At 47.1% G+C, this 19,577-nt stretch overlaps 2 protein-coding genes across 3 annotated transcripts; one reads left to right on the top strand and one right to left on the bottom strand.

Moving 5' to 3' along the window:
* The first annotated feature begins 13 nt into the window (after positions 1–13).
* On the top strand, positions 14–5,594 carry TARDBP (TAR DNA binding protein). Of its 2 annotated transcripts, none has more exons than XM_065696283.1 (6): positions 14–121; positions 563–815; positions 1,262–1,425; positions 2,337–2,477; positions 3,122–3,292; positions 3,670–5,594. In XM_065696283.1, exons 2-6 carry the CDS (start codon positions 578–580, stop codon positions 4,198–4,200), a joined length of 1,245 nt encoding a protein of 414 aa, XP_065552355.1. In that variant the 5' UTR covers positions 14–121; positions 563–577; the 3' UTR covers positions 4,201–5,594. The 2 variants fall into 2 exon arrangements, with proteins under 2 accessions (XP_065552355.1, XP_065552354.1); XM_065696282.1 differs by having other exon boundaries at positions 36–145.
* Positions 5,595–9,171: 3,577 nt separating this feature from the next.
* On the bottom strand, positions 9,172–19,109 carry MASP2 (MBL associated serine protease 2). The gene is given in 8 exon segments (XM_065696284.1): positions 9,172–9,331; positions 10,401–10,522; positions 10,525–10,557; positions 10,560–10,595; positions 16,997–17,128; positions 17,359–17,536; positions 18,538–18,757; positions 19,044–19,109. Coding segments are annotated over 8 exon segments (804 nt in total). The 5' UTR covers positions 19,052–19,109; the 3' UTR covers positions 9,172–9,256.
* Between the last annotated feature and the right edge of the window lie 468 nt (positions 19,110–19,577).

Genomic DNA, 19,577 nt, shown 5'->3' with positions numbered 1-19,577 from the left:
ACTCGCAGTGGTTCGCCCCGCGGCCCAGCCCGGCCTCTGAGGGGGGTGGCGGCGGCCATTTTGTGCGGCGGCAGCGGAGGGCAGCGGGTGGAGCGCGGCGGAGGCGGCGACGGTGTCCCGGGTACGCCGCTCCCTTCCCTGGCCGGTGAGCGGGGCGCCGCGGGCGCGCCTGGGGCTCTCGGGCCGGGACACCGGCGGTGCTGGGTGCGGGCGGCCGGGCCGCGCCCGGAGGTCGCAGGCTTGGGCGGGCCTTGTCGGGCCGAGGGTCGCTGTTCACTTCGGCCCGTCACCGGTCGCGGCCCCGCTGGGACGTTCCTGTGTGCCCCGCGGAGCTGTTGCTGTCGGCCCCTCCGCAGGCTCCGGGAATGGCCGGGGTGCTGGTTCGTGTGCGTGTCGGTCCGGCAGGGCCCGAGGCTTTAACGTCAATGAACAGCGCGTTTCGGTGTGCCCGGTTGTGTAATAAATACAGCTCAGGCTCTGCCTTCAGGCTAGAACGAAACCCCAGTGAAGGGGCACGGGGTGATCGCTTACGCCGCTTTTCCTCCCCTCTCCTGTACTTCAGTAACGTCCAGCCACGATGTCGGAGTATATCCGGGTGACGGAGGACGAGAACGATGAGCCCATCGAGATCCCCTCGGAGGATGACGGCACCGTGCTGCTGTCCACAGTGACCGCCCAGTTCCCCGGGGCGTGCGGGCTGCGCTACAGGAACCCGGTGTCGCAGTGCATGAGGGGGGTCCGGCTGGTGGAGGGCATCCTGCACGCGCCCGAGGCCGGCTGGGGGAACCTGGTCTATGTTGTGAATTACCCCAAAGGTTTGTCCTTGGCCCTTCGGCCTTTTTGTGCTCTTGTAAAGCCCAGAGGCCCATGTGAGTCGCTGCCTCCTGGACGTGGCAGCGGGGTTGCTGCCGAGCACACTGGTTTAGGGAAGTTAGCCATTTTATTCATGTGCTTCTGGCAAAGCAGATTTGCCCCCACTGAGCTTTCAGTAAGAGTTTTAGGTCTCCCCATACAAGCACTTTAAGGACATCCTTGTGTTATCCTTGGGAGCTTCGCAGCCTAATACAGACCTTCGGAGACTGTGGAGTAATAGGATCTCTGTGTACTTAACAGATGATTCTCAAGCCGTGGTTTAGTTAGAGGCGCCACTTTAAAATGCTCAGGTGGCACGTGGCTTTCTAGCTTCTGATTTTATGCGGTTGCTAATCAGAAGCCATCTCCCGAGCTGATGGTGATGTCCGATGTACTTCTTTATGTTCAGATAATAAAAGAAAAATGGATGAAACAGATGCATCGTCAGCCGTGAAAGTGAAACGAGCAGTGCAGAAGACTTCGGATTTAATAGTCTTGGGTCTTCCCTGGAAAACCACTGAGCAAGACCTAAAGGAATATTTCAGTACATTTGGAGAAGTGCTGATGGTGCAGGTAATACGCTTTTGCAGCTCACGTGAGGAGGGCCGTTAGGTAGAAATCACTCTTCTGACAAAGCCAGTAGAAAGCGTCAGAGCCGTGTAAACTCGGAGAAGACCTGAAGCTGAGTGTCTCTTCCGAGGCTGTGTTTTGTTCCATGAGCTTTCCAGCTGCAGGCTTGTGTAGGTACAGATGGCCAGGAATATTGGGGAGTGGTAATTCACACACATCAGCTGAACGGGTACAGTGTTTTAAGAGCTTTTTAATGTATATTACTCGAGTTAACTGTTGTAGCTGAATACGTGTTTGTTTGCGTGTTTACGTGTGTGCTGACGAATTGGAGTTGCTGTGATGGGAGTGTTCCCAAGCCTGATAAAACTCCCAAACAGGACTTTACTAAATCCATTCAGGAACAGCATGCTTCGTACCAGTGGTTCTCCTGGCTTGTCGCTGCCTGCCAGCCAACTGTTAACCTGCAACACACACGGCCCATGGCAGCTCTGCACGCGTGGTACCGCAGGCCTGGTGCTGCCCAGGACCTTGATGGCTGCAGCTGCTGAGGCTTGGGGGCTCTCTGACAGCAGGAGTTGGAAGACAAACCTGCATGATGGAGTTCTCACCAACCTGATACACGTGCCTTGTTCTTTATCTCTCGTTACTTGCACACTACACCTGTAGTTACACACTCCATGCATTGGCCCCTTTGGGGCTGCACTGCTCATACAGCTGGTCTGGCTGTGCCATCACAAGAGTACAGATTACTTCCATCGTGTTTTCGGTTGTGCTTGGGCTCAAAGACAAGCTCGTAACTTTAATTCCTAGGTGTCTCAGGCCCCTGCTTTGACTGTGTAACATTACAGTAACTTTTGTAAGAAAATGTAGGCATATACAGTGAGAGAAACTAAAAGTCTGCTTTTTTCCCTTAGGTTAAGAAGGACATTAAAACTGGCCACTCTAAAGGGTTTGGTTTTGTTCGCTTCACGGATTATGAAACCCAGGTGAAAGTCATGTCTCAGCGGCACATGATAGACGGGAGATGGTGTGACTGTAAACTTCCCAATTCCAAGGTACCTTGGTTTTTATTGTTGGATGTATTTTCACCAAGCACTTGAAGGGCACTTCTCTGGCAGCTCTGCTGGGTGAGCAGATGAACAGATCAATGGACGTGGCTTTTCAGTCTGTGAATGGACCGGACAGTAGGGAGCAAGGAAGGAAAATGGGGAGGGGTGGAGGAGCAGGAAGTGAAAACAGGTAATAGTTAGGTGGGGGAATTGAGTACAGATGGAAATCTGAAAACAATGTGGTTCGATGTCCAGCAGTACCTGCTTAACGTGTTGCTGCATGAGTAAATGGAGAGTAAAGCAGATGGAATAACTAACCTAGGGAAGAGCAGAACAAATCTGAATTCAAAACTGAACCCGAAGCTTCTATTTATTTCCTTTGTGAATATGTGCAGTTATTACCCAAAAAAGCATCCTTCTGCCAGTGGCCTCATCACTGTTCTGGTGGATTGCTCCCATCTTCATTCTCTTGTCACTTTTCACTTGTGCCACGGTGCAGGCGTACACTGAACAGAACTGTTTCTTACAGTCCCAGCCTTTCTTGATCTGCAGTCCTCAGAGCAGGCTAGATAAGGAGAGGCCTTCATCTGAGCATCACTCTCTTCTCAAGGGTAGTTGTGATCTTTCCCCCCTTCTTCACTTCTCTCCAGCAAAGTCCTGACGAACCTTTGCGCAGCAGAAAAGTGTTTGTTGGGCGCTGCACTGAGGACATGACAGCAGAGGAACTCCAACAGTTCTTTGCCCAGTATGGAGAAGTGGTAGATGTCTTCATTCCTAAACCCTTCCGAGCTTTTGCTTTTGTTACATTTGCAGATGATCAGGTATGGCTTAAAACATTTTAACTTCATAGACAGCCTACGTGTCAGTAGCTTGATAAAGAGTTAGTTCTGGAATTACACATGGAGCCTTTACTTGTCCACTGTCTTGAGAATTCCAGTGGTATTAGCTCGATTTGATTTATTGAATTGTCTGAGGTTACCCTCTTCAGATGCTGTTGTACAGATGGGTTTTTATACCGCAAGTTAGCGTAGCAGTGAATGTGAAGATAAAGCACTTCAAGCTGGATTAAGTATATGCATATGCTTCCTTTGCAGGTTAAAAACCTGCTCAGAGCATATGGGCTTTTTTTGTCTTGTACTACTGACATTTAAAAAAGAGAAGTCTAACCTACATTTAATCAATCCCTTATTTCTTATAGGTTGCCCAGTCTCTTTGTGGAGAGGACTTGATCATTAAAGGAATCAGCGTACATATATCCAATGCTGAACCTAAGCACAATAGCAATAGACAGTTAGAGAGAGGTGGAAGATTTGGTGGTAATCCGGGGGGCTTTGGGAATCAAGGGGGGTTTGGCAACAGCAGAGGAGGTGGGGGAGGGCTGGGTAACAACCAGGGCAGTAACATGGGTGGGGGCATGAACTTCGGAGCCTTTAGCATCAACCCTGCCATGATGGCAGCAGCGCAGGCGGCCCTGCAGAGCAGCTGGGGTATGATGGGCATGCTGGCTAGTCAGCAGAACCAGTCGGGGCCCTCGGGGAACAACCAGCCTCAGGGCAACATGCAGCGGGAGCAGAACCAGGGCTTTAGTTCAGGAAACAACTCGTATGGGGGCTCCAACTCGGGGGCAGCCATAGGCTGGGGGTCGGCCTCCAACGCGGGCTCCAGCAGTGGGTTCAACGGAGGCTTTGGTTCAAGCATGGATTCCAAGTCGTCAGGCTGGGGGATGTAGACGCAGTGGGCTCTGAGACTGACTCTATGGTGGGAAATCAAATTTTTCTAACTCCTGGTAAGTATACTGTAAATTACCTATATACAGAGTTTTCCAGCTCCGGTTGCTCAGTGTGCAGGATATGCAGCAGTATTTTTGACATTTTTCTTTTTTAAAAAAAAGAATTAAAGGAAAAAAAAAAAAAAAAGAAAGGTAAAAGGAATTTTATAAGTTTTGTTACCTATCTTGTTGGAATACTGAATGTTTGGAAGTGGACGGCTGTTTGCCCGCTAGGTGAACTAACACTACAACCGATAGGACAGGTTTCTCCTGTAATACTTTATTATCCCTTGTTTCCTGGCTAGCTGAACTCTTTGCATGTCCAAAATGGAAACCATTGGTCAGAAACAGCATCCTCTCCCCCTCTTGTTTTTAATTTGATCCCACCATAAGACTCTCCAGGTGCCCCAGCTGGAGAACACAGTGTCGTTTTTGTGTTGTGTTTCTTTTTAACGCTGTCTCCCCTCCATACTAAAGTACGATATGAAGGCTTCATTTAATCTCCGCAGTTCATCTCATTTCAAATGTGTATGGAAGAAGCACTTCATTGAAAGCAGTGCTGTAAATATTCTGCCTTAGGAATACTTCTGTCTACATGCTTTCTCATCCAAGAATACTTCATCACACCGCACATGCTGCGTCTTAGACGGTGGGTGTTCCATTTTTATCCGCTACTCTTTATTTCATGGAGTCGTATCAACGCTGTGAACGCAAGGCTGTGAGATGGAACCAGAAGGCTGTCTGAACTTTTGAAACCTTGTGTGGGATTGGTGGTGGTGCCGAGGCATGAGAGGGCTGGTATGTGCGAGGTACAGGAGAGAGCGCATGCAGAGACCTGGTGGTGCATTGGGGGGTTTTATTTTCCTTGCGAGATGTCTCTCCATCCTGTGGCTTTGGTGAGAGAGTGTGCGGAGAGCAATGATAGCAAATAAAGTACGAGTGTTTCTTGCATTCAAAGGACATCCACATGTGGAAGACTCTTAAGTGGGTTCTATACCTAGTTAATCAACTAGTTGAATGTGTTCTGTGAAATGAATATCTGTATTTTTTTTCCCTTATGTCAACTGCTGTGAATGCTGTATGGTGTGTGGTTTTTTTTCTGTTAATGATCTGTAAGTGTGGTAATGTGACTTGAAGACGATGGGGTTTGTGCTGAGAACATTGAGCTTGTGGTGTGCTTTTGCAGTAGCTCTTGGAGCAGAGATCACTGGTGAGCTCAGTGTGCCTCTGTAGGGTGGTAGTCCCACTGTCTGTAAGATACCCATAAGAATGCCGTTTGCTGCAGTTTTGTGTTTGGATGCTTTTTATAAGATTTGTCACTGTAGGAAATTCTTAAATAAAACTGGTTTAAGTAATATGTGTCTTTGTTTTGCAGCCCTGAATGCAAAGAATTCATAGCAGTTAATTAATTTTACCCTTTTGCGATGAAGTGCTGTAAAGCTTTGGTGCAGTTATGCAGTTTGTTTCAGATAAGCATGCTCTAAAAGCTGCCAAGGCAAACGGAGCCACCGCTCATCACCTATCGGTACCCGACACCCACCTTTAATCCATTTTTGCATTGGTCGGTGATACCTATAGATCTAAATCCAGTTCCCCCACGTTTGGGTGCCCGCACGTAGAATGGTAAGCAGTTCCCTCCACATTGCATCTGTACCAAGGAACGTTACTTGTTCTTTAGCAGTTGAGTTCCTCAGCAGCAGTGGGTTGGGGGAAACAAACACTGTTAAACTGTTTTTCTGGCCACAGCGTCTCCTTGGGGGATGCATGTTTTTAACTTAACTTGTTCTCAGACCAGTTGTCCACTTGGGGTTCCTGCAGCACTTCCCCCCCAGAGGACAGCTGTAAATTCATCTTTTAAGTCTCGTCAGGAAAGCCTTTCCAGCCAGAGAATGCGTTAGTAAATGTGCACAGACTTTTACAGAAGTCTTAATCTGAAAAACTAAGTTTACTGCAGGCATAGAAGCATCAACAGGCAGCTTCTTAACAAAGAGCAACATGTTTGAACAGTAACTGCTGGAAGATGATTTCCACTGGCCCTAAGAGCTTGAGGAATTGTTTAATCTACTTGTGCTTGAAACCCGTGGGAGCTCAATCCATAGTGTTTATACATCAAACTGCTATGCTGTAGCTGTAAACATTCTGAATAAGGATATACACAGCTGTAAACTAGAACTTTTCAAGTTTACCTTCATTACTGCGTGTGAATGGAAGAACATCTAAATAGTGGACAACCTGCACTAGTGGTAGTTTCCTACTTGCAGTATTGAACGAGCAGCTGGGTCTCTGTGGCCATCTCTGGGGTTAAAGAGGGGTTCTGAACACTCAGGCTGAACAGTTAATCCCACACTTCTGTTGTTCAGATCCCACTGCAAAGAGTGTCTTAGTTATTTTTTTCCTGCACCTAAGCCAGAATAATCTGCAAACTCTGTCCCATCTGTGAATTTTGCATTTTAGCACTTGCACTATTACCAGCTACTTCTGCTGAGTAACACTTAAAAATGGTATTCTTGGACCTCCAAAGCCTAAGTGTGACCCCCTGCAAGGAACCTCATGGTAAGTTGTAAGTAGCATGGCTTTCATTTTGTTTCCATTGTCCAGGGGTAGGTTTTGTCAGGCTGCTGGGCACCACTGAGTAGTCTTTGCTGATAATTTTAGCATTCTTCACCCTCAGCCAAAATCCCTGACAATTTTGGAATCATTTTCAAGTTCTAGTCATGTTTTCTACTTGCTTTGCATCCGCTATAGTGTTTATAAGTGAGCAAATAAACTACTGTTGAAAATGGAACAAAGTGTTTGGAGTCTTGTTTGGTGTTTGAAGTTACTTCATTTTCAGCTCTGTTATTTTAGGAACTGAAATACTAGTGAAATGTGAGATGCAGGCAAGAGGAAGTTTGTGTGCATGGGAAGGGGATATATAGCATAGTCACAACAGGGTTTTATAGCATTAGTTCTGAGAATCTGTTGCCAGTGAGCGTGTACACAGGAAACGAGCACCTCCAACGAGTACAAGATCAGTTGTGCCAGAGCTCTCAGAGTACAGGAGCTATGTTTTTCTCCTGTGATGCTGCTGCTTTCTAGTTCCATAAAGCTGTTGAGGGATCAAACACTATTTCCAAGGACACTACTACACTTCCTCCTCTCTTTAAGATTTGTTAATAACCATCGGTGCTTTTAGAATGGCAGAATTTGCAACATCTTCCAACTTACAAATATAAAAAGCACTTGGACAAGAACTGGAATAGTCACAAAGCAAGAAGAAAACGTTTCTCATACCACAACTTGTATGTTTTAAATACAAATGCTCACACCTATCACTTAAAATTCACAGATAGCACCGACTTACTGCTGCACTGTGCCATGGTTGGTTCCAGCAGGCTTCCTTTGACATTCTGTTACCGAAGGCTTCACGACATTTTAATTCTCCACGAAGCGCAGCTAGGAACAAAAGATCAAATTAATTCCACATTAAATGGAATTAATTAACCACAGAAAACCACCATCAGTTACACATTGATTTACTCATTCATAAAGGGAAAACAAAAACTAGGGTTTTATTGACTTAAAACATCTTTAAACGCACTGCTTTCAGGATAGGAAAAGATAAATCATTCCAATACCATCATCACATGGATTTGAATGTTGCTGGCTGAGAACACGAGGGACAGTGACCCTCTCTGGAACATGGAGGCTAAAGTTGCAGTTGTGGGCACCAGTTCCACCACTTACACCTGCCTTGTCACCAGCAAAGATGGCATCTAGTGCTGGTTAGTGTGTTCCAAGGACAGTGGGGAATACAGCCTTTCCATACGCACCCAGCTTTCCTGCTGCTTGTGTTGAACACTAACCTCCACATCAGTCCTGGGTTTCTACATATCACAGAATCACAACCTGGTTTGTGTTGAAGGGACCTTTAAGCTCATCCAGTTCCAAGCCCCTGCCACAGGCAGGGACCCCTTCCACTGGAGCAGCTTGCTCCAAGCCCCTGTGTCCAACCTGGCCTTGAGCACTGCCAGGGATGGGGCAGCCACAGCTTCTCTGGGCACCCTGTGCCAGCGCCTCAGCACCCTCACAGGGAAGAGCTTCTGCCTAAGAGCTCAGCTCAGTCTCCCCTCGGGCAGGTTCAAGCCATTCCCCTTGGCCTGTCCCTACAGGCCCTTGTCCCAAGCCCCTCTCCAGGTTCCCTGCAGCCCCTTTAGGCACTGGAGCTGCTCTGAGGTCTCCCCTTCAGGAGCCTTCTCTTGTCCAGGCTGCCCCAGCCCAGCTCTCTCAGCCTGGCTCCAGAGCAGAGCTGCTCCAGCCCTTGGAGCCTCCTCTGGACTCACTCCAACAGCTCCAAGTCCCTCCTGTGTTGTTACCCCAGAGCTGGGCACAGGGCAGCCGGGGGTGGGGGTGGGGAGGGATGTATCACAGTGAATGTGTGCAACTACCAAATCAGACTGGCTATAAAATAATCACTGAGATAAGCCTGTGCCTTCTTAAAATACAATCACCTAACTGTGATCCTCAGATTGTGCCATAAGCATACATGGACTGGAGTATCTTCCAAAACTGCCTGCTGGGAAGCAGGATATTGCTAAGAAATAAGCCTAAACTGCGGCATTCAGTAGGAGCAACCGAGTATTCCAGTTTTAACTTCCCTGGAGAGACGCAGTAACAAATGAAAGAACATTAAAATTTCTCACTACACTGATCTTGTGAAATCTTTTGTAAAATCATTCCTTTCTTCTGAGATAATTACGAGCAAATCTCTAAGCAGCAGTGCTCAAAGAGCATCAGTAGGGGCACACACACACGGGCACACACAGGAACGGGATTCTTCAAAGGAAGGATGACTGTGAGCAGATGCAGCGTTCTGAACACACCTCATAATTACAGTATGTGAACAACACAAACTGCTAATGAGGAAAGGCACCTACGTCTTTAATCCCTGAGGAATTCGGTTCCATAGGGCTGGCAGCTCCATGGGTCGCCTACTTCAAGCAGCACACATCCGATGTCACAGGAGAGAGCGGAGCTGTCACCCAGAAGGTACCGCACTGCACTGGTGCGGTGTGACCATGGGGTGGTGCTTCAGGACCGGGACACGGCAAACCTGCAAGGATCAGAAAACACAGTATTCCCCTTAGGAGCTAATTTGTGCCTTACTGCTAAAGGCTCCTGAGGGAGAACCCACCCTTTCTTTGCGCTTTCTTTACACTACCTCACTTGCATGGACACAGATCTACATTTACCGAGGGTGAAAGGAAGAACTGTGACTGGGATGCTCTCACACTGAAGGTGAGCAGTGACCTGCATGGGGCCAGGCTCTCTGGTGCCTCAACACGTACCTTGTAACTCTTGCCACACTGGGAAAACTGTTCCTTAAAGTAAAATTGTATGTCTGGACCTGAGCTCAACTGTAGGACCAGCTGGAATTCTGGATTCTCTTAAAGCTTCCCTTCAGAAGTGAGGTACCCAGTAGCTACACTGTTTAACAGGAACAATCCTGAAAACTAAGCATGAAACCACCTTCTCCAAGCACCACTATTTGGTGGCTATTCCGGCCTTTCCAGAATGAAGTTCTGGGAACAGTCTGGACTTGAGAACTAAGCACAGGTCTCCTTCCCACTTGTTGCCCATACTTCAGTTTCCATCCAGTGTGTGCTCCTGAGATTGCCAGTTAGAAAGGTCCTTTCTTGCACAGTTTCAAAGCCCAGGCAGGTGGTTAGAGTTCCTCACTGTGGTCACTCACAGCAGGAAGCTGTGGAATGCTTTTGGAATTTTTGTGGAATGGAGCTTTTCTCCAAGCATCCTAACTGCTAATGGATTTCCTGGGAAGCAGCCACTGGGTCCATGTTATAGACAAGGAAACTGAATGCAAAATGACTCCCCTGGCATCACGGATCCATGCTACAGGCACAAGTTGTGATGAAATTATCAAGTCATCACACCCGTGTGTGCCTGGGTTTGGTTGCGGTGAATTTCCCACAAGTGGAAAGTGTTGAAAGAAATGGAAAAAACCCAACAAAACTGAAGGGAGGAGGAGAAATAATGAATGAGGAGAGATAGAGGGAGATGAGGCTGTGAATTAACGTGGTGAAACCCAGGCTGAAGATGATGCACGAAAAGAACCGGGCCTGTCTCACAGAAGCTGTGATGCAATGCAATAAACCTCACCTTACCTTAAGGACATCGCAGGAGCACAACACTCCTGGGTGTATCTCCACCTTAAAGGTCTCCATGAATCCCAGTGTGATCAGGAAGCCATCTTCCACCTGGACACTGTAGCTGCAGGAGCCGAGCAGGGATAAGGTGTTGGATAGTTGGGGCTGGGGATTTTCCAGTTCTTTCAGTAAAAAACTGACTCTGGCAGTGGGCTGGGAGGGGAAAAAACCCAAAGCAACAGAAAACGGTGATCAGAACAATGAACTCAGCTCAACTGCGCTGGGTAAAGATAGTGGGTTTTTTCTACACTAGTCTACCCTTTCAGGAAGCTTTCAGAGCTACGTATCTACTACCTATGGAAAGAAGCTCCTCTCACACATTTCACCAGGGCACATTTGTTGCTGTGGAGAAAACTGCCTTCTCTGTGTCTCCCTCAGTGGTGGTAGCTGCAGGGCAGCAGCGTTATCCAGCACTCCTGCCGCAGGAGTGGTGCAGAGGACACCGGGGAAGCATCACTTAGCACAGTCCCAGGGCTGGAGGTCAGAAAGAAGTGCGATAGCTGGAAGCTCATCAGGAACACTCCGAGGTGTTCCATTTGCAGCCTGTCTGCTGTATCAGAGTGCAGAGTGGTGGGACAGCTATCAGCTCCTCTGAGCCTCTGAATGCAGCTCTTTCGTTTTAATGCCTTTGTTGCCAGACATTTAGACTGTAATTGTATTCTCTGAGCAAAACCAGCTGTGCCTCTTGCTGACACAATTGGAGCCACAAATGCTCCCTGCTGAAGAGAAGCAAGAAGGAACAGCCACAAGTGCCCCGAGGATCTCTGCTTGTTGACAGCATCTGATCACTGTGAAGTAGTGCTTTGATCAGCTGGGAACAAAGGCTTTATGATGTGCTGCAAAAGCTGTAGGAGCAATCCTTTAACTGAGGAGGAATGCTGCACTGGCTGATAACACCCTTGTAGTTTTGTACCTCTCTAACACTGAATTAATTGTAAGAGGGAAATTGTTTGACTTTGAATTGTAGCCTCAAACACACCATTACAAACAAAAATGCCATTATCCAGTCATTAAGTATAGATTATCACCTAAACCAGACCATACAGTCTCAGGTTGCCACTTCAGTGGGAAGGGACCAAGTTGTGGATGAGACATTCACATTTCCATCCCTTAACTGACCATGGATGTCATTAGCCAAGACTTTTACTCCAGAGAAGGAAACTTGCTTCTACCCTATACCTATGCAACAGCCCTGCTTCCTGCTGCAGGAAGTACTTGAATACAAACATGTACTTGGAAAGGAAAGCAGGATGGGGAGGAATGGGTGAAAGGATAATCTTTGTGTTTCGGGTTTGCGTGGCTCTTAGCACACCAGCAGTACCACAACACGACAATGATGCTCTGTGATACCAAAGGTTTCTTTTAGCACAGGCTGTAATTTTAGAGCAATCTTTCTGTCCATCTTCCCAGAAAGTTACGAGCAGCTGCTCTTATTGACACAAACCCACCCATCACCACCGTGACTGAGCACCTCTGTGTGTTCCACTCTGCATTCTCTGAGGCTTTTACACACAGGGTAAAAGCGTTACTATAAACACCTAGAAATGCCTATGCTGTTAAAACCCAGCACTCTCCTCATTTTCAAACCCTGTTTGAAATGCCTCTCTTGGTCCAAAGAAGCTTGGCTAATTCACCTGGAGCTTCTGGCTGCCTCTGACTACCCTAACAGCATCACTCTGCACCAGCAGAAATCAGCTGAGCTACAACGGGAAGTAAATCTCCTTCCATGCTATACTTGTACAGCATTATCAGCAAGTGAATTCTTTCAGAAACTGTTATTACCTCATTCTCCCCAGCTACATGCACGTTTCTGTAATTCCACTGATTGTCCCTCAAACTACAGCAGCACTTGATGGCTGTATTAAGAAGGAAGCATATTTCCAGCACACTCTCCTGAGCTGCTGCAGGTGCTGATTTAATTTCTCCCAGTGACACAGACCTCACTGCCTCTCCCCAGGCTAAGGTCCCACTACAATGCTTCCATCCATCCACTAAGGAACACCCCAAACCCATACAGATATGCAGCTTTAGCAGTGCCATGGAAGTGCAAAATAGCTCCCTCACTTAAAAGCTGAAATTTCCTCATGCTGCTAATATCTGTCCCAGCTCCACAGCCCCTACAGGAGCAGTCTGGAGGCAATTATAGGAAGAGAGAGGAAAGAAACCGTGAAATCTTTGGGTGTGAAAAAAAGGCTCAGTGGGAAGCCTTACCCTAAGCACACAAGCCACGATATAATGAGTACTATCCTTACACCCCTAACTCCCTGCTGAAATCATTAGGAAGTCAGGATTTCACATCTTCTGCTAGTTCCGCATCAGAATCCTTTCCCACTACCCACAAAACCATTTTTTCCTGGGCATGGGAAAGAAGGAACACTCAGAGAGGTTAAATTCTCTCTTACAAGAACCTCATAGTTAGAAGGCAGAGACACCTTGGCTTCTATTTACTAGGATGATGTTATATTTTTTCCTTAAAGTATGTTTAACGGGCTGGTTTTAGACTAAATCTCAGCATAAAAACACGCGAGAGAAATAGTGGAGAAAAGACCTTTGTGTGCTAACACACACATACATGCACACACACATATATATGCATGCAGAGACAGAAGAACACTGCATATAACCAATCACTATGGTTTCTGAAGGCTGTTTGCTTTCTGTAGTAACAAAAGGGCAAAGGGACACATGATGAAATTAAAGGCTGAAACCCACAAATCAGATACAAAACCAGGATTAAGAAATAGCATGTAACTGATCTGTGCAATGTGCTCTCACACAGAATTTAAGGCAAACTTTTATACCCTACTGCCATAAATCCAGCTTAAGCTAAGCAGCACACAGACAGCAGAGTCGCTATTGCACAGGACTATGCTGCTGTCTGGCTATACTTTTAAAATCACTTACTGAACTGTATCATCCACTGAAGCATAAGATGCCGGCCAGCATCAAAGACAGGAGACTGGACTTAAGAGATCCTTAGCCCAGATGTGTTCTAACAATGCATATTCCAGAATTGCACAGAGGTGGGATCCCCATAGGCTGCTATTCAAATACGAACAGTGCCCCATTACTACCCCACTCATTCAGAAAACTGGCCTTCACATTGTTTTGAAGGACTAAAGGAGACAGAGCCCAACAGTTCCTCATTACATGTTCATTCCTAATTTTGAGGTGAGATTTTCATAATGCAGTTTGAAAGATGTGAGTCATCCCCAGTAAACTCTCCTGAACTGTGCTCACACGAGTAGCCAAAACTGGCTGACCCAACAGAAGACACTCTGCTAGTCCAAGGGAATTCGCAGCATCAGCATGAAAAGCTTAGACTGGATCTTACTTTTCTCCCAATAGCCTGGATGTGGCCACTGGGAGTCCCCTTTGTCAGGGCAGGTTTTTTCCCATAAGCCTGCAAGTAAGAAAGTCATAAATGAGCCAGCACAAAAAGGATCAAATGGGGTTTTAACATCTGCCAGCAGAGATGCTGTCCCTTGACTGCTCAGTCCAAGCTTTATCGCTGCCCAGAGAGTGCTCAGTTAAGCTCAGGTCATATTTTTATTAAAATCTCAGTGAGCTGTTTGCTAGAGGCTTGAACTCTGAAAAATGACCCCCTCCAAACCTGCAAGTCCATTGCCAGTGGCTCAGGTCTCCAGTGCAAGGTGGGTCATAAATTGTACCACCCAGCCATGGCAAGATTTCAAGCTGCTTTGATCACAATTCACTGTGACCATGAAGAAGCTCCCAAATAAGATTAAAACCAGCACAAGTAAGCCCTGGTAACTGCCTATACAGCCATGCTACTCTAAACCAGTTCTCTAGGACCCCCACTAAGCACCTTCCCAGTAAGCCAAGGCAGTGATGTTACCTTTCATGTTGCTAATGTGTGTTCAAAGCAGGTATCAAGTGACTTGCTCAAGGTAACAATGTAAGTCTGCAAATGCAGTGACCTGCAATGTGTCAAGTATCTTATCTAAAAGAATCCATCTCCATCCCCTTCCATGTTCCTCTGGAAAAGAATTCCTGCCATCTTTAGGACTAAAGAGGAGATGGGGCTGGAGAAACTGAGCCTCCTAAATTATCATTCAAAGCAACACCTGCTAAACTGCAGAAGTGAGGAAATGCTGCTGGGCTGATGCACCTTCATCCCTGAAGCTTTTTAAACAAAGCATCTTCAGCAGTTCACCTACAGCTGCTCAGCTCTGACTTGTTCACCTCTTGTTTCCTCCACGGAGCTGGGGAGCTTTAGTCACTGACAAATTAAGAAGATAGTCCCTGCCCCAAAAGAGTACAGCCTGAAAGGACAACAAATGGGTATTAATGTGGCGCAGTGAGAGGCACTGTGAGGGACTGAGACATATCAATGAATGCCACAAGCAAGTGTGCTGAAGAACATACCTTGTGTTGCACCTATTGTGCGGAGGGCACTGCTGCCTTGAATGAAGGCAAGACATCTAAGCTCTGGTGACATCCATATTACTTTACCAACTGCCTGGAAGTCCGAGGCTTTGCTCACCAGAACACATTTCAGGTTCCCAATAGGAGATATAGCCAGAGTCATAATATTTGGATTGAAACAAACCTCAACTTCAAACCTCTCCAGAGAATGAATGGGCTCTGAATAGAAATAGTTTCAATTTCCAAGTCTGGCTGCACACAACAGCAAATCTAAAAGGAACACGTGTGCAGTTCTGGTCTTGTTACAGTTTAAAAACTATGGAAGGTCAAGCAACAAGAGCTGGACAAGAAATTTAGGAGTTTTCAGGTAGCTGCAATGCTTCAGAGACTTTCACAATGGCTTCTCTCTTATCAGTTTCTGCCTTATCTACCTTTGCTTTTTCCCCAGTAACACATGGGAAATGGAAGAAAATGAATGTCTCAGAGGCTGCCATCAGTTTTCAACAAGGAACAGCCTCTTTATTGTCTGCAGGAGGCAGGTCTGAAAGGCAAGGAACCAAGATATACAAGTCACCGAGCAAGAGAAGCCTGCAGCCCTTGGGCAGACTGCAACAGGCAGGTCAGGAGGGAGGGCAAACCAGCTCTTCCCAGCACATCTGTCTCCATCTCTGCCTAAGCGAGGAGAAGCTTTAATTATTTCATGCTGGAAAATAAAGGAGAAAGAAAGAGCCTGTCAATATCAGCCTGCTCAGACAGGAGCCCAGCAATCAAAGGGGCAGCTTTTGCCCTCATGAAAGCAATCCAGAGACTTTTGCTTTGCAGCCCAGCTCAGTGGCTTGTACCTGAAGACCTCTGCAATGTGAACAGGTTCTGGCACATCAGCTGCACCACAGTAATTCCCAGTGTGTACATCTCCACCCATCAGGATACTGCCCCTAAGCTCCCTCTGCTAGCGTGCAAGGATGGTGCCTAAGTGTGCACACATGAATGGGCAACACAAAGCTTCAGCCTGCTAGTTCACAGCTCTTCGTTTTGCACCTTCACATTAAGACCAGGCACATACTTTACAGCAGAAGTAAATCCATACACTTGTGCTAAAAGCTACCACTTTAGGAAGGGGAGGTTGAATTAATAGGTCTGTTCCAATACACTGGAGATATGAGAAGTCTGAATCCTGAATCAGACCTAGGCAATCGCATCTGAAACAAGGTTGTAATAGGTGGGAAGGTAAATGCCCAAACAGCCTTAAGCACTAGAAATTAGATCTAATTCTGGATTTCAGCACTGGGGAGCTCAAAGAAAGTATCTTCCCATCTATGCCTATATTTAGTGACCAGTATGTGTGCTGGTTCTTGCCAGGTGGGCAAAGCTGCACCCACAAAGGATGAATCTGCCACCACGTGCAGGCCCCATTTCACAGCAAAGTGAATCCTGAGGTGCTGATCAGTGCATTGCTCCAAGCATCACTTCAGTGCCTGACCACACATGTGCCTTCCCTGCTTGTGGCCAGAGCAGCAGAGCCAAGCAGGAGTCAGTCAGGCAAACCCCACACTGTGTACCCTTCCCAACAAGAGATCTGTGCCTGGCCTTGCCTCCCAGTTAATGAGTGGATCACTCGTGTCAGTGATCTGTGGACTGTGCTGCTTCTTGGCCTGTGTCCTTCTGGGGACAATAAGCAAACTACTTCTCCATTAGACTTCACAACTTGATTGTTAGTTTTTGCAACACATCCATTAACCCAGGTCCCGAATACTCAGTATCTCAGTACTCAGGGAGCAAGATATACTCAGTTTTGCAAAGCTGGCTGCACTGGCAGCCACAGAGACTGGAAGTGGTGGGAACTGTAGGACAAGTTTCTTGCTTCTGCATTTAATCTGTCTAAAGCTGAACACAGGTGGATGCTGCCTACGAAGCAACCAAAACCAACTGCCAGGCAACACATTACTGCTGTACCTAACAGCAACAAGTAGCCCATAGCCACCCTGCAAACCAGGGCCTCTGCTCACAGCCCTGACTAACCCCCCGCACCAGGTGCATAAGGAATACAGAAAACAACAACAAAACCCCACAGCTTTCATCTCAATGCATCAGTGGGTCTGAGTCAGGACTGGATGTAAGTGGATATTGTAGGTAGGGAAGCATCTCCTGATCTAGCAAGAGCTCACCTGTGCACGTCCTCTTGTTCTCATGCAATGTGTAGCCAATCCGACAGCTGCAATAGTAGCCCCCCACGTAGTTGTGACAGTGATGATTGCAGAGGGGTTCACCATCAGACAGCTCCTGACACTCATTGATATCTAATGGGTGAAGCACAGAATTAGGCAAACAGCACCCTTCAACCACACTGTGTCTGGCTCTGAGCCACTGTTCTGTGAAGTTGGCTTGTTTGCCTTCGGTTGCTGTGCCCTTTTGCATCTGCTGCCTTCTCCCACCTCACACCAGCAGCCACATTCTGTGAGAGCCCAGGGAAGCGCTAACCCCACCATACCCAAGTCTCTTGCACCTCCATTAGGGGGTGGTCTCTTACCTTCAGCAGCATAAAAGGCCTCAAAGCCTGTGAATGGTTTCTCATTGGAGTAATCAGACCGAAACACTACCATGAGGTTGTTGTCAATGGAGTTGTAGGTCTTGTTGCCCGGAGCCTCCTCAGTGTCTGTGCTATCCCTTCCACAAAGCGTGGCCAAGGTCCTCCCACCAGAGCTCAGCTGCAAAATGGGTAGACAAATCTACCAGATGAGCACAGAGCTTTGCTCTTCCCAACCTGCTGCCATGGCATAGAAAGCATGTGTTTAATGGTGTGAGGAAGGAGGCTTGGATGCTCTCTAAAGGTGTTTCTAGAGGCGAGTCCAGATCCAGGGACAGTTAAGAGAAGATTTTCCCTAGTCTCTGTGATTTAAGCCCATAATTTTGTCTCCCTTTTCCCTTTCAGAGGCTCACATAAAGCTGTGATGCAGCCTGGGCTATCAGCACCATGCTTTGTTTATAACCCTGTTGTTAATTTGGCACTCTGAGGGACAATCATATCCTGGTTTTGCATACTCCTGTGCAACAGCTCCCTCTGTAACACGTTATTATGCCCATGCAAACACCAGAAGAAGAAGAGAGGTAGCATGGCCTTAAGTTAGCACCAGGGCTGCCTGGACTAGAGCACAAGCCAGCACACGGAGTACAAAGCTTTCAGGGATACCACTGATCACTGGACCACTTCCCTAAGGAAGTATCTTTGCTTCTTTTCCTGAGGTTGTTTCTCACATTAGCTAGCAAACACACCACAAGTGGCAAGTGCGCGTTTAGACAAGCTGACAGTATCTTGTTTAGACTATCACTTCCACTTTTACAGTCTCCCATTATCCTCTGTGTAAAGCACTACTTGTTAATTTAAAACACACACTGTAACTTCAGCAAAATGAAGCTCAAATGTTGTTTTGGGCAAGATTTCAAGTCTTTTGCTTCATGAGAGGGGATCAGAATTCTCTGAGCACAAACTACTCAAGTTTCAGACATTTCAACATGACAACCAGTTCTACTTCCTGGTCCCATGGGCCTCAATAAACACATCATTTATACATCAGCTGAGCCTAAACTTTACTAGCTGTCTAGAATCAAGTGCTTACATCAGTTATGTTGGTCCTGCATGTGTCCCGAATCACATACACAGAGTTTTTAACAACTTAGCTTGCTGCACATCACCCTGCCCTACACATACCTTCACATAATCATATTCACACAGGTAGGACAGCTCCAGGTTGAAATGGGTGAAGTAAACACGGACAGAATATCCCTTGGGAACAGTAATATTCCAGATTCTCTCCTTGTGATTTGGGTAGATATTTGGGAAGTTGGGGGATGTGATCCTCCCATACATCTTCTGCAGCACAATGCTGCTGCTTACTCCACTGTAAAGCACAGCTAGCAAGACAACCAACCTGTGTCAAAGGAACAGAGATGAACAGAGTGAGCATCAATTCACATCATACACCAAAAGCCACACATCCAAGCTGCCAGTCTCAATACCAAGCAGGTACCTTGGTGCTAACCGAAATCTTCATGTTCAACACCCTTCTCATTTAATAAGAGAAGAAATCAGGAGGTATCAGTGAAGTAATACTGTAGGAGCTGTTAAACAAGAGGAGAATCACACTCATGCCTTCCAAGGCCTGCACAAAGCCAAGTGGCCAGAGGAGCTGGGGAGGTCCCTGTGACTACACTCACCTCATCATGCTGCTCTCCTGCCTGAGCCTGCTCTGAGCCCCAGGGAAGGAATCTCTCCTGATGTATTTGCATTTGGGGGCGGATGTATTTATTGTGTGAGCTCTGCTGTGTTTGTCTGGATGTTGAACTCTGATGTTTATCTCCCACCCCCTTCAGCCTGCTGAGTTCTGGGAACAGCAATCACTAAAAACCAGGCTTGTGCTCAGCACATGAGGCCTCAGTCAGTGACAGGGAGAGGCAGACAGAGATGGAGGGGATGGATTAGGAATGCTGCAGGCTCTTGGACCGAGCCATAGTATGGAAGCTCTGAGGGAAGGCAGGCAGTGGGAGGAGGTACAGAGTGGCTCCAGTGTCTTCATGGGGGAGTGAGGAGAGCTGGGCAATGCTCTTTCCCTCTAACCAACTGATCTGCAATTACTGTTAACGCAAACAGTATACTGCTGGAAGTATTTTCTTCCCTTGTCAGAGCAGGAATGTGTTGCAAACAAAATAATGGTGCACATGACAGGATTTCAGAATAGGGAGAGTCTGCTC

Source organism: Lathamus discolor, chromosome 16 (genome assembly GCF_037157495.1).
Source record: "Lathamus discolor isolate bLatDis1 chromosome 16, bLatDis1.hap1, whole genome shotgun sequence".
NCBI classification, from domain to species: domain Eukaryota; kingdom Metazoa; phylum Chordata; class Aves; order Psittaciformes; family Psittacidae; genus Lathamus; species Lathamus discolor.
This window is presented reverse-complemented; position numbering and strand designations above follow the sequence as displayed.